This window comes from Mandrillus leucophaeus, unplaced genomic scaffold (assembly GCF_000951045.1).
Source record: "Mandrillus leucophaeus isolate KB7577 unplaced genomic scaffold, Mleu.le_1.0 Scaffold116, whole genome shotgun sequence".
NCBI classification, from domain to species: domain Eukaryota; kingdom Metazoa; phylum Chordata; class Mammalia; order Primates; family Cercopithecidae; genus Mandrillus; species Mandrillus leucophaeus.
In genome coordinates this window covers 3,966,712-3,989,583 of record NW_012099876.1, presented here as the reverse complement: position 1 = coordinate 3,989,583, position 22,872 = coordinate 3,966,712, and the positions used below count along the sequence as shown (strand labels likewise).

General features: G+C 38.3%; 1 protein-coding gene across 2 annotated transcripts; it reads right to left on the bottom strand.

Annotated features, from left to right (window-relative positions):
- Nucleotides 1-496: 496 nt before the first annotated feature.
- On the bottom strand, nucleotides 497-22,842 carry ANKEF1 (ankyrin repeat and EF-hand domain containing 1). Of its 2 annotated transcripts, XM_011998677.1 has the most exons (11): nucleotides 22,315-22,842; nucleotides 18,990-19,379; nucleotides 16,838-16,883; nucleotides 14,223-14,422; nucleotides 13,009-13,158; nucleotides 11,857-11,980; nucleotides 7,057-7,879; nucleotides 5,349-5,575; nucleotides 3,960-4,123; nucleotides 2,649-2,786; nucleotides 497-1,741 (listed from the first exon to the last, which is right to left on the bottom strand). In XM_011998677.1, the coding sequence occupies exons 5-11, from the start codon at nucleotides 13,135-13,137 to the stop codon at nucleotides 1,583-1,585; spliced, it is 1,764 nt and encodes a 587-aa protein (XP_011854067.1). In that variant the 5' UTR covers nucleotides 13,138-13,158; nucleotides 14,223-14,422; nucleotides 16,838-16,883; nucleotides 18,990-19,379; nucleotides 22,315-22,842; the 3' UTR covers nucleotides 497-1,582. The 2 variants fall into 2 exon arrangements, with proteins under 2 accessions (XP_011854067.1, XP_011854057.1); XM_011998667.1 differs by lacking the exon at nucleotides 16,838-16,883.
- Between the last annotated feature and the right edge of the window lie 30 nt (nucleotides 22,843-22,872).

The window sequence follows — 22,872 nt, the reverse complement described above, 5'->3', positions numbered from 1 at the left end:
CTTCACTCTCTCTCTTCCCTTCTCCTCCCCGACTGGCTCCTGTGAAAGGTCCCTCTCCAAGGTTGGAAAGAGAGGGAGGAGGTTAGAGGAAAGGCGTTTAATCCATATGTGACTGATAGAGCTGTAATCTGGTGTTGGTGCCTTCTGGTAAGGCAGATTCTAAAGTGGTTTCTTTCTGTCAATGAGACATTGGATATTTTTGGAGCTCCTGTTCAGTACCCACTGCATTTCCTGGTGTGAGTAACGCCTCAGCTAGGTTTTTGCTCCAGAGTACACCTCCAGACATGGTCAGTTTTATGTCTCAACTTGGCTAGGTTATAGCACCCAGTAACTCAATCAAATACTAATCTTAGGTGTTGTGGTGAAGGAATTGTGTACATGCAAGCAACTTTTACAATTCATTGACTTCATGTAAAGGAGATTGTCTTAGATAATCTAGGTGAACCTGATCCCATCAGTCACTTTAACAACAGTTGAAATTTTGACAATTGTAATCTGGTTAGGTAAATGGATGCCTTTTATGTTAGGAAAGACATACTGAAGTATTTAGGTATATGAACAAAACTGAGGTTTGCATGATGAAGAAGAAATTCCACTTGTAGACTTCAGGGACAGCTCCTGCATGTTTCAAGCCTGCACTTCCTGATAGCCTACCCTATAAATTTAGCACTTGACCATCTGGTGCCCAAAATTATGTAAACCAATTATTTGCAATAAATCTTATCTATCTATCTATCTATCTATCTATCTATCTATCTATCTATCTATCTATCAATCATCTATATATCTGTCTATCTGTCTTTCTAGCTAGCTAGCTACCTAGCTATCAGGTTGGAGCAAAAGTAACTGCAGTTTTTGCCGCAATTAAAGGTCATGGCAAAAACCTCAATTACTTTTGCACCAACCGAATAGCTATCTATTTAGGGCTAGGCCTATATATCTAGGGTTAGGGTTTTTAACAGCTAGGGCTGTTAAAAGTGTATTCAACCCAAGGTATCTAATGCACACAGTTTATAATGGCATGTGAGAAATAAGCTCCTTCCTTAAAAGATTAAATATTACTTCTTTTTCCAAAACCTAAATTGTTTTCATCAATTTCCACTAGAAAAGTATCTTCAATAAACAGGCTGAGTACAGTAGCTCATGCCTATAATCCCAGCACTTTGGACAGCCAAGTTGGGAGGATTGCTTGAACTCAAGAGTTTGAGACCAGCTGGGGCAATATAGTGAGACTCTGTCTCTATTTAATGAAAAAAAGAGACAATTAAAAAAATAATAAGCATGATGATGCAGACCTGGTAAATCTTTTGACAGCAATGTTTATAACCCACATGCCATGTACTTCACTACATTCATAAAGGGACTTGGGGATTTATCCAGAATGACATACCATTCATTTCAAAATCACATACATCTTTTCTCTAGACAGCTCAGAATATTTATAGTTGTTAAAGCAAAACGAAACATTTGGTAAGAAGTTCTTGGTGTATGGATTGCTTTGGCTTTGATGGAAATATCTACTTTCTTCAAAGATTGGTCCCTGGGCCTCAAAGCATTTACCCCAAGAAGTAACTGCTATAACTTAGGTCTTCAAGGCAGCTTCCAGTGCTCGAGCTTTCTCTGTGATGTTCTTCTGAAAAGGCATCATAAAATCTTCGAAGTCCACCTCATGTGTAAACCTCTCTCGCCGTAGTTCCCTCTTCCTGATCAGCTCTGCTGTTGTGGCTTCAGGACTCCAAATCTTAAAAAGAAAAATAGCCATGCCCAAGCAGGTATGAGTATGACAGCCAGTAAATATGCTAATATCCAGACAATTTTCAATACACAGTTTTAACTTAAAAGCTTGTTTATAGTTTTAACTTAAAACTATTAAATTTACTTTTAGATGTGTTTTAACTTCTTCCCCCCCCATATGACAGTAATGGTTACATGAGCATCACTGTTTTTGATGATGACTGTCTAGACAACTAATGTCGGAAATGTTCTTCAGTTACTTCTCTGGCCAGTTATTCTCAGACCAGCTGCTGTTCGTTTTTCAGGATGCCAAAACAGGGAAGCAAAGAAATTAGAAGATCATTGAGGTTTACTACTTATATGTCTCATGTAGAAGTCAAAATTATTTTTATAATAGAAGGCGAGGGGAGCTGCTTGCTCAGCCTGGTTGGACAGCCAATGGAAAGACAGCTCCTTTCTCCAGAATATGTCTCCACCTCTTTAGTTGTGGACATTTTCGGAGGCTACTGAATAAATCCAGTCTTGATTTATACGAAACTCCTGCATGAGCTGATAGTAGTAAGTACAAAGAAGGGTTGGGTCTGAGAAGTATCAAAAAAAAAAAAAAAAAGTATCCTTAGGAGTTAGAGATTAAACAGCTGCAGAACATGCCATTGATTCAGAAAGACTTCAACCTTTCAAGAAAAATGTAAATCTCAATACAGAAATAGTAATAGCAAGAGAACCAGATGCTGGGAGCTATTAGTTGGGCATACTGAGTTGAAAGTAGCAGAACCTGGCAAAAGAACATTCACAAATAGTAACTATGAAAGATAAACTGTGCAGATTTGTTTGAATATTCTACATAAAAAGCTTTTGAAAAAATGACATTATGAGCTTCTACCACGCTATGAAGATCTTTTCAAAGCACTTACCCTCCGTGGAATAAATGTGATATCCACTTTCTTAGTATAACCACTGGTAATCAATGAATTGAGATGAACCACATTATCCTTCCGTACTTTCTTTCCCTTCGATGTGGTTGGTACACCATAAATTGATGACAGTGGTTCCTGGAAACAAGGCCAAAAAAATTATAAATTGTAAAAATCTATATTGACTTTCTAACATTATTTGCTGTTTCATATCTTACTCTGAAGCCAGAAAAAAACTAAAAATGCTACTGTGCAACTATAACTTGAGATAAAATAGTATATTATTATAACTTTGGGGATGGGGAGAGATAGTTTGCCTTGTTTAACTTTAATTAGAAGTATTGGTAGATGATCACATAAGTCTTCGAGATACCCATCCTTGATCTGTGGCCTACTAAAATGATAATGGAAGAATTTTAGTTGACTGATCCTCCTTCACCTTTTGCCATCCTAACATCCTCCATGTTTATAATTCTGCTGTCTGTCTATAATCCCTTCATCCTATCTACTCCCTACCACCTACATTTCCCCAACCCTTTCCAATTTGATTACACTAAAACTTTTCCTTCTTGACTTTCATCTCTTGTCCTGTGTCTCCAGTAAATCTGCTTCCTTAAAAAAAGCTTCCAACCTAGAGACACACTTAGGGGTTTCCTGCTAATGGTAAAGTCTTGATGTCTCAGTAACTCATATGGGTAATAACTTCAACCTTCTGCTGCACTTTAGACGTTCCAAATCACTCCCAATTACCAGAAATGCTGAAAACCTTCTACAATCATTTTGTGGGATATTCTAGTGGCAATGGCTCCACATCCCAGAATTCAGTGGTATTCATTAAAATTCCTTGGTGGAGGTGGCAGGTGGGAGGAAGGGGATATGGTGGGCAATGAAAGGGGATATGGTGGCAATGAGACCAAAATGAAGAAAAATCATGCTTTACTTCATTCCTCATAACGGTTAGCCTCCTTCCCTATTTGGACCATCTCATCAAATCTGTATAATTCAGGACCAAATATATACAAATCCAATACCAGTTTTGCTTTTCTTTTTCAACATTCCAATTGTATTTGGCTGAACCCATTTGGTTTTTGTATGAATTTTCTTTGCAGTGAGTACTTTTTAGGCTCTTCAGTGATAATAATTTTATTATATATTTCTTTAAAAGTACTATATAATAATGGTATTGAAAATATGCACTGCATATTATCTTGCCCATGTTGTATAACAGTATGTAAATAGTGCTTCTGCCTTCCCCAAAACAGATTTTTAAAGAGTTCCAGTTACTAATGGGTAGTCAACCTTTTTTCTTACCTCTTCTTTCTTAATTTCAGGGCCTTCAGTCTTCAGTATAGGAGGTGTCTTGCCTTTTAGTTTTTGATTTTCTGCTGGTTTTGGCAAGTTATCTAGCTTTTCTTTAATCATACCAATTATTCTATAATCAGCATATGCCTTTGCAACGTCCATGGCAGTATGCCCTGTTGAAACATAAACATAAATTCAGAGTGACTATAAACATATTAATGATTAACCATGTAGAAAAATATCTCAGCACATCAGCTCTAAGCCTGCCCTAATAAGGGTGATTCCTAAAGCAAGTTGTATATATACAAGGGAAGTTCACAGAGCTAGATCAGATATTCTCTATGGTGGTCCTAGCTTTAAAATCCCATGATTTATAGCGCCATCTAAATACATAAAATTATTTTTTCCTTAGTTTTTTTTTTTTTACTATGTTTCTTAAAGAGTGATAGGAAATATTATATTACATTTTAAATATCAAACTGATTGTTTTCTCCCCACATTGTGCAAATTTCCTTGTATGTGATAGATAATTTTACATTATCTTCCCCTTTCCTTGATGTAAGGAGGGAAATTCCAAAAGGTCTGGGGGCCACAGGTGCTCCAGGCAGATGGCTGGGCGATATGTTACCTACAATATCATCAGGCAGGACAGGTGCAGTAGTACCTGTGACTTAGAGGCAGCCTGAACCAACCAGAGGTACGATGCTCACTCAGTCAAAGGAAGCAGTGGTTTCCAAGGTAGGAAAATGATACTTCCAAACAAGGAGCTCAAATATATTCAAATGATTTTTTAATTTTTTCCTGTGTGGTATTTACGATACAAGGTAGGCCGTGTGTTTACTTCCTAGAGTCAGGGAAGCCTCAATTCAGGAATTACTTTGTCCAGCTTTAAGAGAAATCCAAAGTCTATAGAGTATGTAATTGTTAGTAATTAACAGCCATAACAGTGTAATAACTCAGTGTGTCATCTGCAAACTGGTGCAAGTCCACAAACTAATAGTTACTGATCCATAATGAAGTAACTACAGAAACTAAGTGTTTACAAATGTTTATAGCAACTTAATGTAATTTTCTGTCATTAAAATTTAAATATTAAAAACAAAGGTTTGGCCTTCCATTTTTTTTCATTTTATTTTTCTAATAAATAATTTTTATTATGTTTTACAAAAGTATTTCAGTCCGTGAAAGATTGCAAACATAAAGAATTGGCCCTCCAACACCAATGAGTGGAGAAGCACTTGGTATAAGACAAACTTCCATAACATTTAACTCAGGCTTGTATTTGCACCAGGAACACAGTGGACAATGCAAGCCTACGAGAATAGAATCAGAAGGGGCTTAGGATCTAACACAAATTCTCCTTTTCTAACGCTAATCATCAATAAAATGAACACATACCTTTTCTATTTTCCAGCTGGAATTTAGCACCAATATCAAGTAGGTATTTTACAGTATCCAGTCTGCAGCTTTCAATGGCTCTATTTAAAGGAGTTGAGTTGTTGATTGAAACTGCGTCTATGAAAGCTCCAGATTCAACAAGAAGCTCAACAATGTCTTGTTGGCCTGCATGGCATGCAAAATGAAGTGGAGTCCACAGAAAATTATCTGTTGCATTAACGTTAGCTCTGTAAAATAAGATAGATGAACAAGCTAAAAATACTGGTTTTCCAATGACTGGACACTAAAAATGTAAAGTAAAATTTCATAGAGTTCTATCAAGTTGCTAAATTGTAAACTCTGTGCCATAATTTTTCTTCAAACCTCTTTGTTCTGCATTATTTGGCAGTCTTAACTTTCTTTGTGTATATCTACATTAAAAGGCACTTTAGATTCTAGGGATTACGATTTTGCAAAGGTTAAAATCAAGGAAAATTATAAAACTAGATCCAATGAAGATAAAAGCTGACAGGACATATAAAAGTTATATTATTTCATTTTGTGACTACTTTCTCTGCATGTAATACATTTTTAAATGAAACTTCATTATTAAAATTCTAAATATTACCATGTATTATTTAAAATTTTAGTCCTTTTTAGAAATTCACTGTCCAGAAGTTCATATTCTCATTAGTTGCTCTCTTGGTAATATACAAATTTGAATCTTTCTTTAACATTAAAGTACTAATAAGATTAGTACTTTATTTCTCAAGTATGAAATTACTGTGTTAACAAGAGCTTTACATATTTGAACTCATTTAATCTTCAACTAATCTTGTGGCATGAGTTCCACTACAGTCTCATTACGCACATGATAGAACTGAGGCACAAAAATATTAAGAAACTCACCCAGGTTACACAACTATGGTAGAAGAAGGAATTAAACCTAAGTGACTGTTGTAGTCTAAAAAGTTAAGTATTATAAAAATGTCATGATTTGATATTTTAAAGATATTTACATGACCAAGGAAAAGGCTGCCCCACACTGGAGGAGGGGAGCAGGTTTGGGGACCAAAACATGTTGTTATAGCCACCATTCCACTTGTTTGAAGTTGTCGAGATCCTCAAATAGAGGCAGATTAAAAAGTGACTCTACACCATCTAGGTGAGACTGTGAGACAGGACTGAGCTGTGCTGCCACTGACAGAAGGCCAGTAACAATCAGAAGACTCTGTTTACCCCAAGTAAACACTTACTGGCCTTCACTTCATGCATAATTGCTATTGGCAAAATATCTTTGTGCACACACAATCCTATGCTCCCATTATCCTGGCTTCCCATATAAAATCTATAGGCTTAATTAATCTATTACAGGCTTTAATAAAGGGGCTAGGAATCTAACATAACATAAATCTAACATAAATTCTCCTTTTCTAACCCTAGCCGTCAATAATATGAACACATACCTTTTATAGGGCATTTTATAGACTTTAATAAAGCATATAATAAATCAGCATTTTTAATAAAGCATATATTAATAACATTCTTTAATGAAGCCTATAATAATTTATTAAGTGTTAATAAAAGGTTTTTATACATTAAAGCCTTAACTTATTAGAGACTTTAATAAAGTAGCACTTTTCTATATTACAAAATTCTGTCGTCCCTTCACTTCCTTGAAATGTGAAGACTCATGAAAATTTAAGCCACACGCGACTGAGACACATACCCTTTTTCAAGAAGAAACTTGACCGCATCTATGTTTCCACTTGCACACGCTGTCATTAGCGGAGTTTTGTAATAATTATCCTTCATATCCACAGGTATTCCTGACTCAAAGGCCTTTTTCAGAGAAGCCAGATCCCCTGCTTTGGTGATAATATTAATGTTTGAAAATACTTTCTCTGAATCATCAATGTACCAAGCAGAGTCATCTTGAATGGGATGTTCTGGGGGATGATCTCTGTTAAACCGGCTGCTATCAGTGACATTCCTGTAGGTCTCAATCATGTAATACGGTGGCCCACCATCCTGCCGGCGTGGAAACACGTACTCAGGAATGACGCAAATTGGAAGGGGTAAGACAAATTTCCCTCTCTTTCCTTTTTTACCCATCCCTTTTTTCTTTTTCTTAGGTCCATAAGATCCTAATACAAAAGACTTGTTTAAATATCTGGTTCCTTTAAAGAATTCATTAATATTGACCCCTCCTCCCCGAGTTTTCTCATGAAGTTGAGCGATGGCAGTCAGCTGTTCTGAGCTCGCATACTCTTGCCTTTCCTCCAACACCATCACGAAGTCATTCTTGCTGATGGTCCCATCACCCCTGTCTAAAACCGAAAAGGCTTCCCGGAGGAAAGCCTCACGTTCTACGGACCAATCGTGCAGTCTAAGGGCCCACAGAGGATTTGGATTTTTGGCTCCCGGCCTGGCTAGTCTATTGGCGATTCTCTCTGCTCGGCGTATTTCTTTGCTTGCTGCTTTGAAGCCGCCTTCCTTAGCCACAGCCCTGGGCGTTTTATGATCTAAATTCTTCCATTTCAGGTCACATCCTAAAACATAAAGCATCATAATTACGAATGGTGCCAAGGCATTTGCATGGCTAATAAGTGACATTCATCCAACTGTTCTCTTAATTTCTCATGATTAGTAAAAAAAAAAAAAAAAAAGTGTCCGCAAATTATATGTATATAGAGATGTGCACATTTTGCTGTTATAATTACAAAATTGAGCTGTGATTTTTTTTTTTGTTTCTGTGAGCATCACTTTGGTGAATTCTGAAGCAGATAAGTTTACAATTTACAATAGGATTAGAACATTGATCCCTAGAGATATTTGAAACACATACCATATTGGTACACTTGCTCAGGGGACTTCAGGCCAACAGGAAAAGAGCAAGGACACATTTGAATTTGGAAAGAAGCTGGATTCAAACAGCTTACCTAGGACCTTATGAACTCAGATCTGAACCTGAAAAGCAGCAGAATACCTGCTTCCTTTTGAATGATTTAAACTATAAATCTGTGTATAATCTTAAAGTCTATTTTTTTTCCGTATTCTTCATTAAATAATGTCATTTATAGTAATCTGCTGTTTTGTGGTATGGCCATGTGGACAACCTTCACAGAGGAAAAAGTAATTTGTAATTAAATCTGAGGAGTTCAGCATTATATTTATGTGCAAGTTAGATATTAAAATTCATTTTCCTTTTTGGTCCTTATTTAACAAAATGATGAGACCAACATTAATTGTAAATATTCACCAAAGAAAGAAACTTTTCTGAACATGTTAGGGAATCCATTTAGTGCTACCAAAAAGACTGTGTTGTCTATAATAAGTGTATGTATAAGTAAGACTTGGAAGAAGCAGTCAGACAATGTTTTTCAAGATTAATACTTTCCTTAGTATTGTCAAAAATTAAAATTTTACACGATGGGTAAAAAAATAGAAACAATGAATAAGACCTACTATTTAATAGCACAACAGGGTGACTATAATCAATAATAATTGTACGTTTTTAAATAGCTAAAAGAGTGTAATTGGATTATTTGTAACACAAAGAATAAATGCTTGAGGGGATGCTTACCCCATTCTAGAGGATGTGATTATTAAGTATTGTATGCCTATATCAAAACATTTAACATACTCTACAAATATATACACTTCTATCAAAAAAATAAAAATTAAAAAAGGAAAACAAATCTATTTTACTACACACACACATAAATCTATTTTAATACACACACACACACTTTTTATACTAAGACTGGTAATTTTACCAGTAGTAGAAAAACTAAAAAAGGCTATTGGGATAATAAAGGTTCCACAATTTCTATATTGGATAGTTATAAGAACAGTGACTCTATAGTGTAATTCCATAACATAGTAATTCCATAGTGCAATTCCATACTAATTCTGATATGCTGTTTTTATTTAGCTATTTATTTTGCATACTCAGGGTGTCAGGGGGGGTTTGATCCCACCTCTCAAGCCACTTCTTCTGTGTTCACCCAGCACTAAGGACCAAAGAATTTTCATCCTGTTTTAGCTTACCCTCTGCAGCTTCCAGCTTAATCCTAGTTAGAAACTTCCATGTGTATAAAAGACTCCAACACCCCACTTAAAAGAGCTAAAGGCAGTTTTCCTGTCCTTTTGACTTGGAGCTCTCTGTCTCCTCCTTTATGATTAGTAAATAAAGATCTGTTCATTCCCTGTGAGATTTATGCTCCTCTGTGGTAAAGATGTTCAACTTCCAGCTGGCTGGTGCTGCAGAATCAGGGAGTTGAGGGCCCAGGAAGAGGAGGAGGAGGACTCCCTGAGCTCCTTTCCTCTGCCCTTGGATGTGGCTCTCACATGCTTACAGGGAGTTGTCAATTGCCCCAGCAGGGGGAGGAGGGGACGAAAGAGGACCATCATGAGGAAATGTGAGAAATGTATCCAGCCAGCACAAATGCTTTACAATTAAGTACAGAAGACACTAAACCCAGGGAGCTTATTCAGAAACAAGCATTTGATCGCTAAGGGTTTCTTGCTGCTCTGATTGCCTGAGATGTAAGATTCTAAAGGTGGAAATGTAACTGACAACACTTCTGCTGCGAAACTGGGTCACCCACATAGGATCTGGTGACGTGTTTATATTTCCGAACACACACAGAACTCAGAACATTTTCAAATATTAGCTTTAAAATAACCTTATGATTGATTCTTCTAGGAAAATGGATCTTTTCTGCATCACTGAATTAGGCCTTTTTGCATGACCCAGGCTCTGGTCCTTGGTTTCTCAACGTACTTTCTGTGACTTTATTCCAGGAATACATAAATGATAGAGTATGTGTGATATTTGTCCCAATAAGAAATAAGTCAACATATTAAAGTTAAAGAAATTTGTCTCAACCTGAGTGGATCTTTAGTTTTTAGAAATACATAATGTTGGCCGGGCGCGGTGGCTCAAACCTGTAATCCTGGCACTTTGGGAGGCCGAGACGGGCGGATCACGAGGTCAGGAGATCGAGACCATCCTGGCTAACATGGTGAAACCCCGACTCTACTAAAAAATACAAAAAAACTAGCCGGGCGAGGTGGCGGGCGCCTGTAGTCCCAGCTACTCGAGAGGCTGAGGCAGGAGAATGGCGTGAACCCGGGAGGCGGAGCTTGCAGTGAGCCGAGATCCGGCCACTGCACTCCAGCCTGGGCTGTCTGAAATGTCAGAATAAACTACTAATAGAGACAGATCTCTCAAACAATTAAGACAGTTTTAGAGAACCAAAATTGCATTTGATATATTTTTTCCTCATTTGCTAAAAGGGTTTATCACACTGGGGACATAGGGAAAGTATACATTTATACAAGTAAAAATGGATAGTTATTATGCTATTATAGTTATGTGGGCATGTTAGTTTTATCTATAATTTTAGTGACTTCTAAAATTTTGTGTCTATGTGGAAGACAGAAAAATAAAACACTTTCTTTGCTCTATTATAGAGTTGTTGGACTTTAAGTTTTTGCCTATATCTCATAAACTAGAAAAAATATATACAGTTCTGCAAAATGCAGTTCTAACAGAGTTAAAAAGCTTTTAATGTGCGTTTAATTAGTAAGTAATTAACAAAAATTAATTCATATCCTTAAATATAATTAACTAATATTTTCATTTTAAGAAACTCATTAAGCTATATATGATATAGTTCATATTTCTAAATTAGTATTTAAAAGCTACAGGAAAATCTAAAATTAAAAATTCTGCTTACATTTCAAATTTTCCACGAAAATTTTTATTTCATGTTTTTCCCCAAATTATTTTCCCCATAACTGCAAATTATCCAGAAAAATTATCTTTGCATTTGACACATGGAATATTTTTAAAAATAAACTAATTAAAAATTCAAATGAAAGCAAATGGTTTTCAGTGTGTGTCCTTTTTTAGACTGATGTTGGCATTTTTAAAATAAGAAACTTAATCAACTGTACGTTTTTTGTTGTTGTTTTTTGAGACACAGGCTGGAGTGCAGTGGCATGATCTTGGTTCACTACAATCTTTGCCTCCCAGGTTCAAGTGATTCTTGTGTCTCAGTCTCCCAAGTAACTGGGATTACAGGCGCCATCACCATGCCTGGCTAATTTTCTTTTCGCATTGTAAGTAGAGGCAGGGTTTTGCCTTGTTGACCAGGCTGATCCTGAACTCCTGACCTCAAGTGATCCACCTGCCTCAGCCTCCCAAAGTGCTGGGATTACAGGCATGAGCCACCATATCCTACCCTCAACTGTATTTTAATAATTAGCTGGTTCAGGAACAATCCCCTTTAGGTTTTTAACAATAACTTAAAATTTTTGGGGAAACAGGTTTTCGTCGTTAATACCAGATTCATGATTTAACAGAGAAATAATTTTCAATTTTCTTTCTACATATGAGTGAGGTTTTGCTATAGGAAAAAAATAAGCCACTGACAAGTTATAGGCCCAAATCCTCTGCTTATCTATGACCTGGGTAAAACAAAAATACTTTAAACACAAAATTGCTAGACAATTTTACCTCGCTGAGCTATATATTTACAGCAATCTGCAAAACCACCCATGGCAGCGTAATGAAGTGGTGTGTTCCCACTTAAAGAAATCAGCCCCACGTCTCCATTGTAGGCAAAAAGAAGCTTCAATATCTGTAAAATAAATAGCGGATATTGTGGAGGAATAGGAATGTACATCTACTAACTAAAGACTGACAGCTAGACCGGCGCTATCCAGTACATTATCAATTAGCCACGTATGATTTTGAAAATCCAAATTGAAATGAACTAAACTGAATATATTTAAGTTTCATTTGTTTGTTTCACTAGCCACACTTAGAGTACTCAAAAGCCACGTGGCCATTGTGTTGTACTGTGTTGTATAGCACAAAAATAGAATATGTCCAGCAGCACCAGAAGTTCTATTAAATGGCGTTGATCTAGAGCATAGAAAACTCTATACTTAGAGGGGGCACTACCATTTTTGTTAGTGTAGGTAATTTAAGAAAGTATCAGAGCATGGAAAACAGCATCCAGGAGGAAAATTCTTTACCAAATATGGTTTCTATCTTTGTGTATACTTTTATTGCAGGGAAAATAGTGATATAAATGAAGATAACTGTGTTAAAACTCAAAGAAAATTGAGTAAAGAAATTTCAGATGGAATTCAGAATTTTAAAAAATAGTGTTAATTTTTATTTTGTTTCTGCAATGTTACTGTATCAGTGAGATATTCTTTGCTGTATGTTTAGGTAATCAGAATACCTGAGTTTAAAATTGAGGTATATCATTATCTAATACACACAAACACCACGGAGATAAGAATATGAGGGCATTGTTCTCCCATAATTAGATCATCATAGTTTGAAGATTCTAGTATGTAATGAAGGCATAAAATACAGCAGTCCCAGCTGGCAGAAGTTTTAAATTGTTATCACCGAGTGTACAGAAAAATATTATGAATAACATTAAATAAATAAATTAGCAAACACATAAAACTAAAGAGATAAAGGCCTTTAAAAATATAATTTTAGAATTATTTGGGGAAATCAAGATGAAAACAACATAGGTAATTCAGTAAAATGTCTGCCTTAGTGTAATCTATATGACATATAAAAAATTTGAGAAAAAGGACAGAAAAGTTTTAGCAACAAATTTTAAAGCAAAGAATAGATTATTACATCGAAAAAGCCTCCTTTAGCAGCAAAATGAGCAGCATGATGCCTGTCGTTGTCAAATGTATTCACTTCACCTCCTCTTTCCAGTATGCCTCGAACTAATTCCACTACTCCTTCTCTTGACGCTTCCATTAAAGCTGTGCGGCCTGTGGACTAGATATGAAACGGATGAGATGCTGTTTATGTCCATCATATTAAATAGCAGAATCAGTACAAATACAGCCTGAATCCATTTGACCTTAGCCTTACACTTACAAGTTTAGTTCTCTACATTTTTCTTAGTTTCATGTAACAAAGAGGAAAAATTAAGCAAGTACAATGGGTCAGTACCCAAAACGTAGAATTCTAAAATCAAAGTCAAGACCACACTGCATGCCCCTGTGAGAATATCATGCTAAAAATGTATTTCTTGCAAATAAAGCAGAATAAAAGGGGAGAAAAAGAGATAAAATATCAATACCTAATATAAAATTAGGTCATAGGTGTTTTCTAATGAGAAGAAAATCAATGTTTAGTGTCAAGAAAAGGCAATTACAAGAAAACTCAAAATTAGCCAAATAAGGAGAGCGAACAAAATTGATACAAGAAACCACAGAACTAGGCTGGGCGTGCCTGTAATCCCAGGGCTTTGGAATGCAGAGGCAGGCAGATCACTTGAGGCCAAGAATTCGAAATCAGCTTGGCCAACATGGTGAAACCCTGTCTCTACTAAAAATACAAAAAATAATTAGCAGGGCGTGGTCGTGTGTACCTGTAATCCCAGCTACTCAGGAGGCTGAGGCAGGAGAATTGCTTGAACCTGGGAGGCAGAGGTTGCAGTGAGCCAGATTGGACCACTGCACTCCAACCTGGGCAACAGAGTAAGACCCTGTCTCCAAAAAAAAAAAAAAAAAGGAAAAGAAAAGAAACGGCAGAACTATATATTTTTTTTCTAAGAAGATAAATCCTACTAGGCATCAGCAATGCATTTTTTACTATTTCCTATAATGGTACCTTGACATTATGCATAATAAATACCAAATTTCCAAACATAATTAGGAAACAGACAGCAGAATCACAGCAATATGAAGATAATAAAAGTATAGCATCTTCAAGTATTTTGAATCAAAATGAACAGTCTATCAGCTAACAGGATAATGTCATCGTATTTAAATGCAAAGATTATACTATGCTGTAATTGAAACAAGAAATATTTGTAATCACAAGAATAGCCATACTGAGTTGATTGCATTGGGATTGGCTCCTTTTTCCAAAAATACCAGGCACACATCTTTAACATCATGTGCATCTTCACAAGCTCTAAGGAATATTGGCTTTCCTTCATAGGTAGAATTGTTGACATCTGCACCATGTTCAAGGGCGATCAGAGCACAGCGATAATGCCGCTTAGTTGGTAAAATGCAGTAAAACAAAACACCTGCAGAGAAATAAAATCCCCAGAGAGTATTTAGTTAACATCTATACATATTTGACAGGAAGGAAAGTAAAATTATTAAAAATCATATTTAGCTAGTTAAAGGCATAGCTGTCTTGGTTTCCTCTCTGAAACCAACTAAAACACCAAGACAGAAAACCAAAAACAAAAAATCTTAATTCCTGACATAGTTAGAAAACTGTCACAACCACATGTGATAGGACCTGGCTTATGGAAGAACTGGAGTGCTGACAGGTGAACCCTGTTGACCTTGAGTATTTGGCATCTTGCAGTACGTATCCTGAGTGTCCCTTCTTGGAATGAGCAGGGCTATAGCTATGTGTGCCAAAGGGCTACTGGTAAGCCCCCAGGTCCCCTCTAAAATTGCAGAATGGCAAAAGAGATGGCACTGGGTGATGAAATGTGTAGACTAGCCATGTTTGTAAGAAGCAGGCTGTCGGTATAGCAGTAAAGAGATGAAAAATTAGATGGCAAGTGGCTCTGCCGTTTTAGCAAATCATTTTGTTCTATTGGAGAAAGGAAAATGTGAAATCCCTACACCCAGGACCTGTAACATACAGGCTCTCAATGTAATCCATGTCAAAAGCATACTGCACATCAGGGTTACTGTTATACACTCAGGGCAGAGTGTTGCTAAGAAAGTCCTAGGTAAATAACAATCAAACTCCAAACTGACTTTGCAATGGGTTCATTCCAAAAAGGGATTTCATTCAAAGAATAATCAAAAAAGAAACTACTATGCAACCTATTAAAAAAAATACTGCAAGGAAAAAAGAACCTGATAACGAAAGCCAAGCAAAAAGGGTACATACTAGAAAAGATATATCAGGAAAAATTACTAATTCATTTCCATGATAGCAAAGAAACTAAATATAACTTGTTCTAAAATAAAAGTGCAAAGAGAGACCTGAATCGTAAGATTAAAAGGGTACGTTGGGTCTCAGGAAAAGTTGATTAACAACAGTCAACAAGGTATGCCTAGGTAAAGCTAGGCAAAGAAAGTGTCTCATGAGAATCCAGGCAAAAATTCAACTAATCTATAAAGGGGAAAAGTCCAGCTGCCCTCAAAAACTTATCACAACAACATTCAATGCTACAGTATAATTAAAGGATCTCTACACTGTAACTTGGGATAAAAACCAGGGAACTTTTATACCCAATCAAGACTTTGTCCATATAAAAGCAACAGACATGTATAGTCTTAAGGATATAAGTAGTCAGGGACATAAGCCCAAAGAAGTGACTTAAACTACTTGATGGCAAAAGTGAGTTTTCCAACAGATCAATAGAGAATATGTGACTAAAAGAACAGTTATAAATACTGGATCTCTTTAGCCGCAGAACCAAAGCTAAGTCACCTTAGGAATTTTAGATAGAGAAAAATATACTGCAATTCATAATAATGTAAAAATAATATAATTTATCAAAAATTTGGAGGGAAGGGAAGGAAGGAGAAATAGTATAAGTGTTTGATCTTCTCATCGTTTAGGGCTAAGACTGACATATTATTTAAAGCGGGTAAGGGGATAAAGTAAAAGGTACTTATTATTTAAAAGGGAATCATTGAAAGAACTAAGTAATTATAATTGACTATAAAATTGAGTGGTAGAAGGGAAGTAGCAGAAGTAAGAGGAAGGGTTATTGTACTAATCTTATCTAATTTGTACTATTGTCCTAATCTTACTAATCAGAGTAAAGAATCAGTGAATACTGTTTAAGATGCTAACTCAATAAACAGGTTTAAGGATATATGAAGTATCAAGTTAACCGTTAAAATAACTAAAAACAGCCCATCAGTTTTAGAAAATACACTTATAAGCATATAAAGAAAACCACACATATACAGCAAAGTAAAACAAATATATGGACCATATGTGACAATACTTTCACATATTTTTATATATTAGATATATTTCGCCTTCACAATATAAAATAAATGATGTTTCTGAAGCCAAACCTATGGTAAATCTAGATGACTATAAACTGGATAAATTCCACCATTAAAATAAAAAATAAAATGTATATGAAAATCAGAACCTAAATATATTTTATATAAACCGATGTACCTAAAATAGGGTTACTCAGAACAGTTTAAAAAAAAAAAAAAGAAAAGATGGTCAAGGATATTACTGAAAAGAGAAAGTCAAAGACAGAGCAAGACATAGAAGGTAAGAACAGACCAAAACAACAACAGCAACAACAAAACAACCTAAGCATAATACCCGAGGCGGCTGAATTCATTACAAAAGGCCCAGAGCCACTTATGAAATGAACATTTCATAATAATGGCATGTACCACACACAGTTGAACTGTACCTGGGCTGACTCTTTAAGCCACAAAGAACATGAATCAGCATTCCTAAACTGAAGGGAAAACAAGTTTGAAAAATATTGTACCTTATCATAGAACTGGCAGACTGCATTGAGGACTGAGGACACATTCCTATACATGAGAAAACCAGTGGAATGGAAATGGGTGCTATAAGGAACTATTATAGCTTAACTTTTAAGGAGAATAATTCCACGCTGTAATTAATTCCCTAAGACAACATACAAGAAAGAATATGTTGGCGTAGAGCTTTACCTTCTCCATATTCTGTAAAATTGTTCAAAGAAAAAGTGCAGCTTAGGCCTAGGGCATGTCTCACATCCTAAAGACCCGCTTAGCCATTGAGATGTTTAGTTTTCCTTTAGAAATGATGTACAGTGAGTCAAACATGAGTCACCGGAAAATAGGACGTCAATGACAGAGAGGGTACTGTAGAATAAGCAAAGCAGTTTGGCCACTGGCAGCCAAACTGAGGGATGTGCAAGGTGAGTGAGGCTTGTTGATGTGGGGAAGAGACAATATACTCTGTACAATGGGCAGTACCTTGGGTCACGCAGAGTGAGGGCTGCAGGCATCCTAACAAGCTTATGTGTGAAACAAGATTTTACATGTTTCCTTTCATAGTTTCAGTTCTGCTCATGAGATTTGTTTCCCTTAGCCATATGCCTGTTGCATTTGCTGCAAATATTTACTTGACCTTGTTTCCAATTTTACCTTTATTTTTTTTAAAAAAATTTACACTTGGCTGGGTGTGGTGGCTCACGCCTGTAATCCCAGCACTTTGGGAGGCCGAGGCAGGCAGATCACGAGGTCAGGAGATGGAGACCATCCTGGCTAACACAGTGAAACCCTGTCTCTACTAAAAATACAAAAAAATTAGCTGGGCGTGGTGACAGGCATCTGTAGTCCCACCTACTCAGGAGGCTGAGGCAGGAGAATGGTGGGAACCTGGGAGGCGGAGCTTGCAGTGAGCCAAGATCGTGCCACTGTGCTCCAGCCTGGGCGACAGAGCAAGACTCCGTCTCTAAATAAATAAATAAATAAATAACACTTTTACATTATTATGCTATAGAATTTCTTTTTTCTTTGCGATTTATATCTCTGTTTCAAACTCAGTAAGTTAAACTTTTCTCTATTATAGTGTTTCCCAAAGGTTAGTCCACAAACCTCCAGGCATATAAGATGCCATTAAAAAATATATATATTTTGTGGTCAAATAAATATGGAAAATGTCACCATTTTTCAGCCAACAATGCGAAAGATACATGTCTAAAATGTGTCTCTAATGAATGCGACCGTGAAACCAATTTTGCCTGTAGTACTTCTCAACATCCTGGCAATTCAGTGGTCCACGGAACACCCTCTGTAGAATGGCATTCTATAGAGCTTTGAGAGGATACTGTTTTTTCAGGATTTACCATTTCAAAACACATTTGGCCCCTGAATGCATCTGAAGTTTATTTTGTTACATGGTACAATTAAATATGTAATTATCCCTTTTCTTTGTCCTCTTTTCTTCTAAGCAAGTAATCATATCAAACACCAAGTCTGGAGAGAGCTAGAAAAGTAGATTTTGCTCTTGTCAGTAAATATTCACATTATAAAATGAGATTCATTTCTGCACTGCAGGGCTGGTGTTAATGACTTTGTATTTGCAGCGACTCAGGACAACTGCTTAAACCTACCAGTTTACATTGAGCTTATCGGTAATTATCTCAGTTATTTTTATGAGGCTGTGTCAATTCTTGCCTGAACCTTAAGTTATTTGGGCAAGAAGTTCTCAGACCATTGTCTTGAGATGATGGGATTAAAGGTGTGAAAGTGCAGCTCTTTCACCTGAATAATTGTCTAAAGTTTGAAGTTTTATTTCCAAATAAATTTTTAAACGATCCTAGAAAGTTGGAGTTTATGCCAGAATTGATTTTAGTCCTTTCAAGTTTCCAAGTGCGAGTCCTTCCTACATCAGACTTGCTATGGAGGGGGTCAAAATCCTTTTGGAGTCCTAGGTGTAGTACTGCCCGAAATTCTAAAATGTAAAAAAAGAGTAAGAAATGCTCTATGAGGAGACAGTAGGTTTGGGTATAGGGGTGAGAATTTAGCCTTTCCCTTAAAACCATAAGGAATTCACTTCTACAGTTGGAAAACAAAAAGAGTCCATGTTATTGCTTGCTGGCTACAAAGTAAGTTGCAATCTGCTGGGGAGGATGTTGGGATTTTTACCTTTTCCTTCATTATCAACTATAGTCATATCAGCCTTTGCCTTTGCTAATATTTCCATTGACAATTCATGGCCCAGTTCTGCAGCCCTCATTGTAGGAGTACAGCCCATTCGGTCTTGCACATCAGGGTGAGCACCAAGGTCAAGGAGAAAGCTGACCATATCAATATCATTGGAAACTGAGGCTAAGTGCAAAGCACTAAGTCCATTAATGGGGTCTGTATAATTGATTAGTTCAGGGTATCCAAGCTTGGTCAGCTTCTCTATCTGCTTCTTGTCTTTGTTCCGCACACATTGAAGAACTTTGTAGATCTGTAAGTTCTCAAGTCTCTTATCTACTAAAGCCATGCTTGACCAGCTCCTTGAAAATGCTTTCTGGACCAAGAGTAAAACTGAAGCAACAAAAAAGAAAAATAACCCAAAGTTAATTTTATAATTTTCATTTTGATTAAATAACAATATTTCGGACCTTCCTTAAGAACAGAGATTGTTTTTTATGAAATGTTCAGAAAATAGGATTTACACATAAATACCAAAAATATTCAGTGGGCATAAAGTTAAAACAGTTCAAAACAAATCTTCCATCATAATTAAAAATAGTTTGCCAGGTGGTTTTCTTATTATCCATTTAACCTTCCCTCCTCACCACACTTGCCCATTTTACCATGAAGAAGCTGAGGTTAACTAAATTGCCATGGTAAGGGTTTGAGTTCCCACCATCTAGCTACATGGTTTCATACCAGCACAATATAGAGATCATACAGGTTTTAATAGTTTTCAGGTGTTATAAAAGCATACTTTTGAGGTGTTCATTATACACAGAAATCTACTGGGCTCTGTAACATATCAAAGATGTGATGAGTGATTCCTATGTCATCTTAAGTGGAAAAGACTTAGTTAAATGGCCGCAAGGCAACTGCAAATCTTCATAAACAATCCCCCTGTTAAATTGTGACGGGCATTCTAGTATGTAATTTTACCTCCTTGCATGGAGGTAAAATAATCATTTGGATTGAGTAGCAGGCCATGCTAGGTATGCCCAGTTGGTTTTCTTTCTTCATTTCTTATGAAAAAAGAATCCCATTATCACATAGGGAATCCTATCCGGGTTGCTTGGATGGGGCTGTCCCTTCTGTTCCCTGCCAGAGGAAAGGGTCTGTGGCCTAGGCTTGGCCCATTTGAGGGAACCGTCCCTTTCTGGGTACACTGAAGCTCAAACATACGTGCATGAAAGACATCAACCAATCAGCAGCCCATCATCCAGAACTATGAGGGAAGACTACTCTGCTGAAGTTGTTAAGCAGTATGGTGTGGGGCTGGGGTTGCAGGTAGCTCTCTTAGGTGCCACAGAGAGAGTCCATGCTTGGAAGATGGAAAGAGACTGAGACTGATGGCATGAGTTGCAACATGGATTCCATGGTGCCAGAAGCCATCTACCACTTTATGTGTAAATATATCGTCTACCCCCACGACCTTATTTTGGCATAAGCTAGTTAGCTGGGTTTCCAAAATTTGCAATGAAAAGATTCCAGCTTACTACAAAAGCTGAAACTATGCACCATTTTTCTCCATCACAAGCCTGCTCCCTCACCTACATTCTCTATGGCAGTCAGCTCTCTCCTTTAAAACGTGTCTCTCTAGGCACCGCAACATCCCCATTGCCTGCTTCCATCTAACACCACTGCCCACTCCTTCTCAGTCTCCTTTGCTGACTCCTGTTTCAAGAAGGCTAAGTTGGGTGCCCAGGGCTAGGTCCTCAAGACTCTTTTCTGACCTCACACACTTCCCTGGTGTCTCGTCCTATCCCATGACCCTCGACCCTCAGCCCAACTCGTGCACTGTCACCCAGGCTGGAGTGTAGTGGTGTGATCTCAGCTCACTGCAACCTCTGCCTCCCGGGTTCAAGCGATTCTCCTGCCTCAGCCTCCCGAGTAGTTGGGATTACAGGTGCCCACCACCACGCCTGGCTAATTTTTGTATTTTTAGTAGGCACACGGTTTCACCATGTTGGCCAGGCTGGTCTCGAACTCTTGACCTCAGGTAATCCACCCGCCTCTGCCTCCCAAAGTGTTGGGACGACAGGTGTGAGCCACCGGGCCAGGCCTCCTTTGCCTTTTAATCTGTTTATAACATGTGGTGGACTAGGGAACCAACTGAGGCTGCCTCAGAGTCATCCACTTGGACTTTGCTGCACGGCTTGGTGACATTCACCTCAGCTGCTATTTATGGCTTGTTTTATTATTATCAGTCATATTCCGATTAGGTGCAGTGTCATCATACTGCATATGTATATGTGTCATCTACGGAATAGGGTGAGATGCTCCTACACAGGTAATGATTGGACTGAATCAATGCCCCTTGATTTGTGAAAATAGGGACTTCCAATCAGGGACTTCAACGTTGCAGCTGTTAGCATTCATCCCTAATGGAGAATTAATTAGTAGCTACAATGATGAATTCAATAGGTTCCATGGGTCAGTTTCCTGTGGACTGCCTCCCTCCCAGCTAAAGCCCTGAAGTGCTAGGGGAGAGGGCAGCACCCTGTGTAATGTACTTTACAATCAACCGCTAAGACTGACCAAGAGCTCACCCCACTGGAGGAAATCACACAAGTGTAGCCCTTGGGTCCTACGTTATAAAGTGAGCAGCATATAGGATCCTCCACATATAAGCATACCTGCACTTTTCGCCAGCACGACCCTGGGCCACCTTAGACACATCTAACCATCTACCAAGGTAGTGGAATAGAGCAGAATGTCTTGACTTGAGGTCCATGTTCGGGGTCTGAATACTCGGAAATTACCCGAAAATCTGTGGGAATGTGCGTGTGTTCAGGTCATCTAACTCTCAAAAGGGGCTATGCGACAAGGGAGGATCATTAGAAAGGGGAATGGATGAAGACAAGCTTGGTACCGTGGAGAGAGTGTAGGGTTTGAGGTGGGGAAATCTGTTGTGATCCTCCCTTCCCTGTATCATTATTCACACAAACTAGTTGGATAAATATGGACAGGCTACCTACCTAGTTTGTACCTCAGTTTCTGAATCTGTGAACTGGGAATAGCAATGGTGCCCACTTTATGGGGTTGTGTGAAAAGGAAATGATATATAATCTTTGTAAAATATTTAGCAAAGTCCTTCAATGTAGGCTCCTTATGAATACAACAAACTTTTGTGAGTTTCAGCTCACCCACAGTGTAAGCGATAGTTTACATGTTGGGGGTTCTCTACTGTGCTTTCCACTTTTTAGTTCCCAGAAAAATCTGGAGAAGAGAGGAGTGGAGCGGGTAGAGATGTAATGTCAAAGCAAAGGCCAGGTGTCACGCTCACCTCTTAGTCGTCCGGGCGATCAGAAGCCAGGGATCTCTGGGCACCTATGCGCCTGGGCCTGCTGGGGCGACTGGGGAGCCTCCTGCTCTCTTCCTCTGATGGTCAGCGCTGGCCCAGCCGCGACCTTGGGCTCCCGGAGCCGGCGGAGGCGCCCAGGCGTGAATTGTGTCCCTTTGGTTAAGGCTGGAGAGCTGGCGCGTGGGACAGCAGGACTGGGTGTGTATGTCCATGGGCCCCGGGTCCCCAGAGGGCGAGCGCGCGAGCAGGTGAGCGCAGGAGACGGGGTGGGAGCCGCAGGGACAGGGCTGATTGTGAGCTTCGGCCACGCACTGGGCGGCTGCCAGGGCAACCACAGCGTGCGCGGTGGGGCGGGGCTCGCCTTCGCCTCCGCCTCCGCCTCCGCCTCCGCCTCCGCCTCCGCCTCCGCCTCCGCCTCCGCCACCGCCTCCGCCACCGCCCCCGCTCCGCGCGCCTCATTTCGCCGCCAGGTGGCCGGCCTAGGCTGGACGGCGGAGCTGCGCTGGGCGTTCCAGGAACCCTCTATCCCAGGGGCGGAGC

Coding starts and splice junctions, on each gene's coding strand:
- ANKEF1 (XM_011998667.1), bottom strand. CDS start 19,335: ATGGCTTTAGTAGATAAGAGACTTGAGAACTTACAGATCTACAAAGTT. Junction 14,423..18,989: donor AGTTGATAATGAAGGAAAAG/GTAAAAATCCCA, acceptor ATTTCTCTGCAG/GTGTTTTGTTTTACTGCATT. Junction 5,576..7,056: donor AAGTTTCTTCTTGAAAAAGG/GTATGTGTCTCA, acceptor CTTATTTTACAG/AGCTAACGTTAATGCAACAG.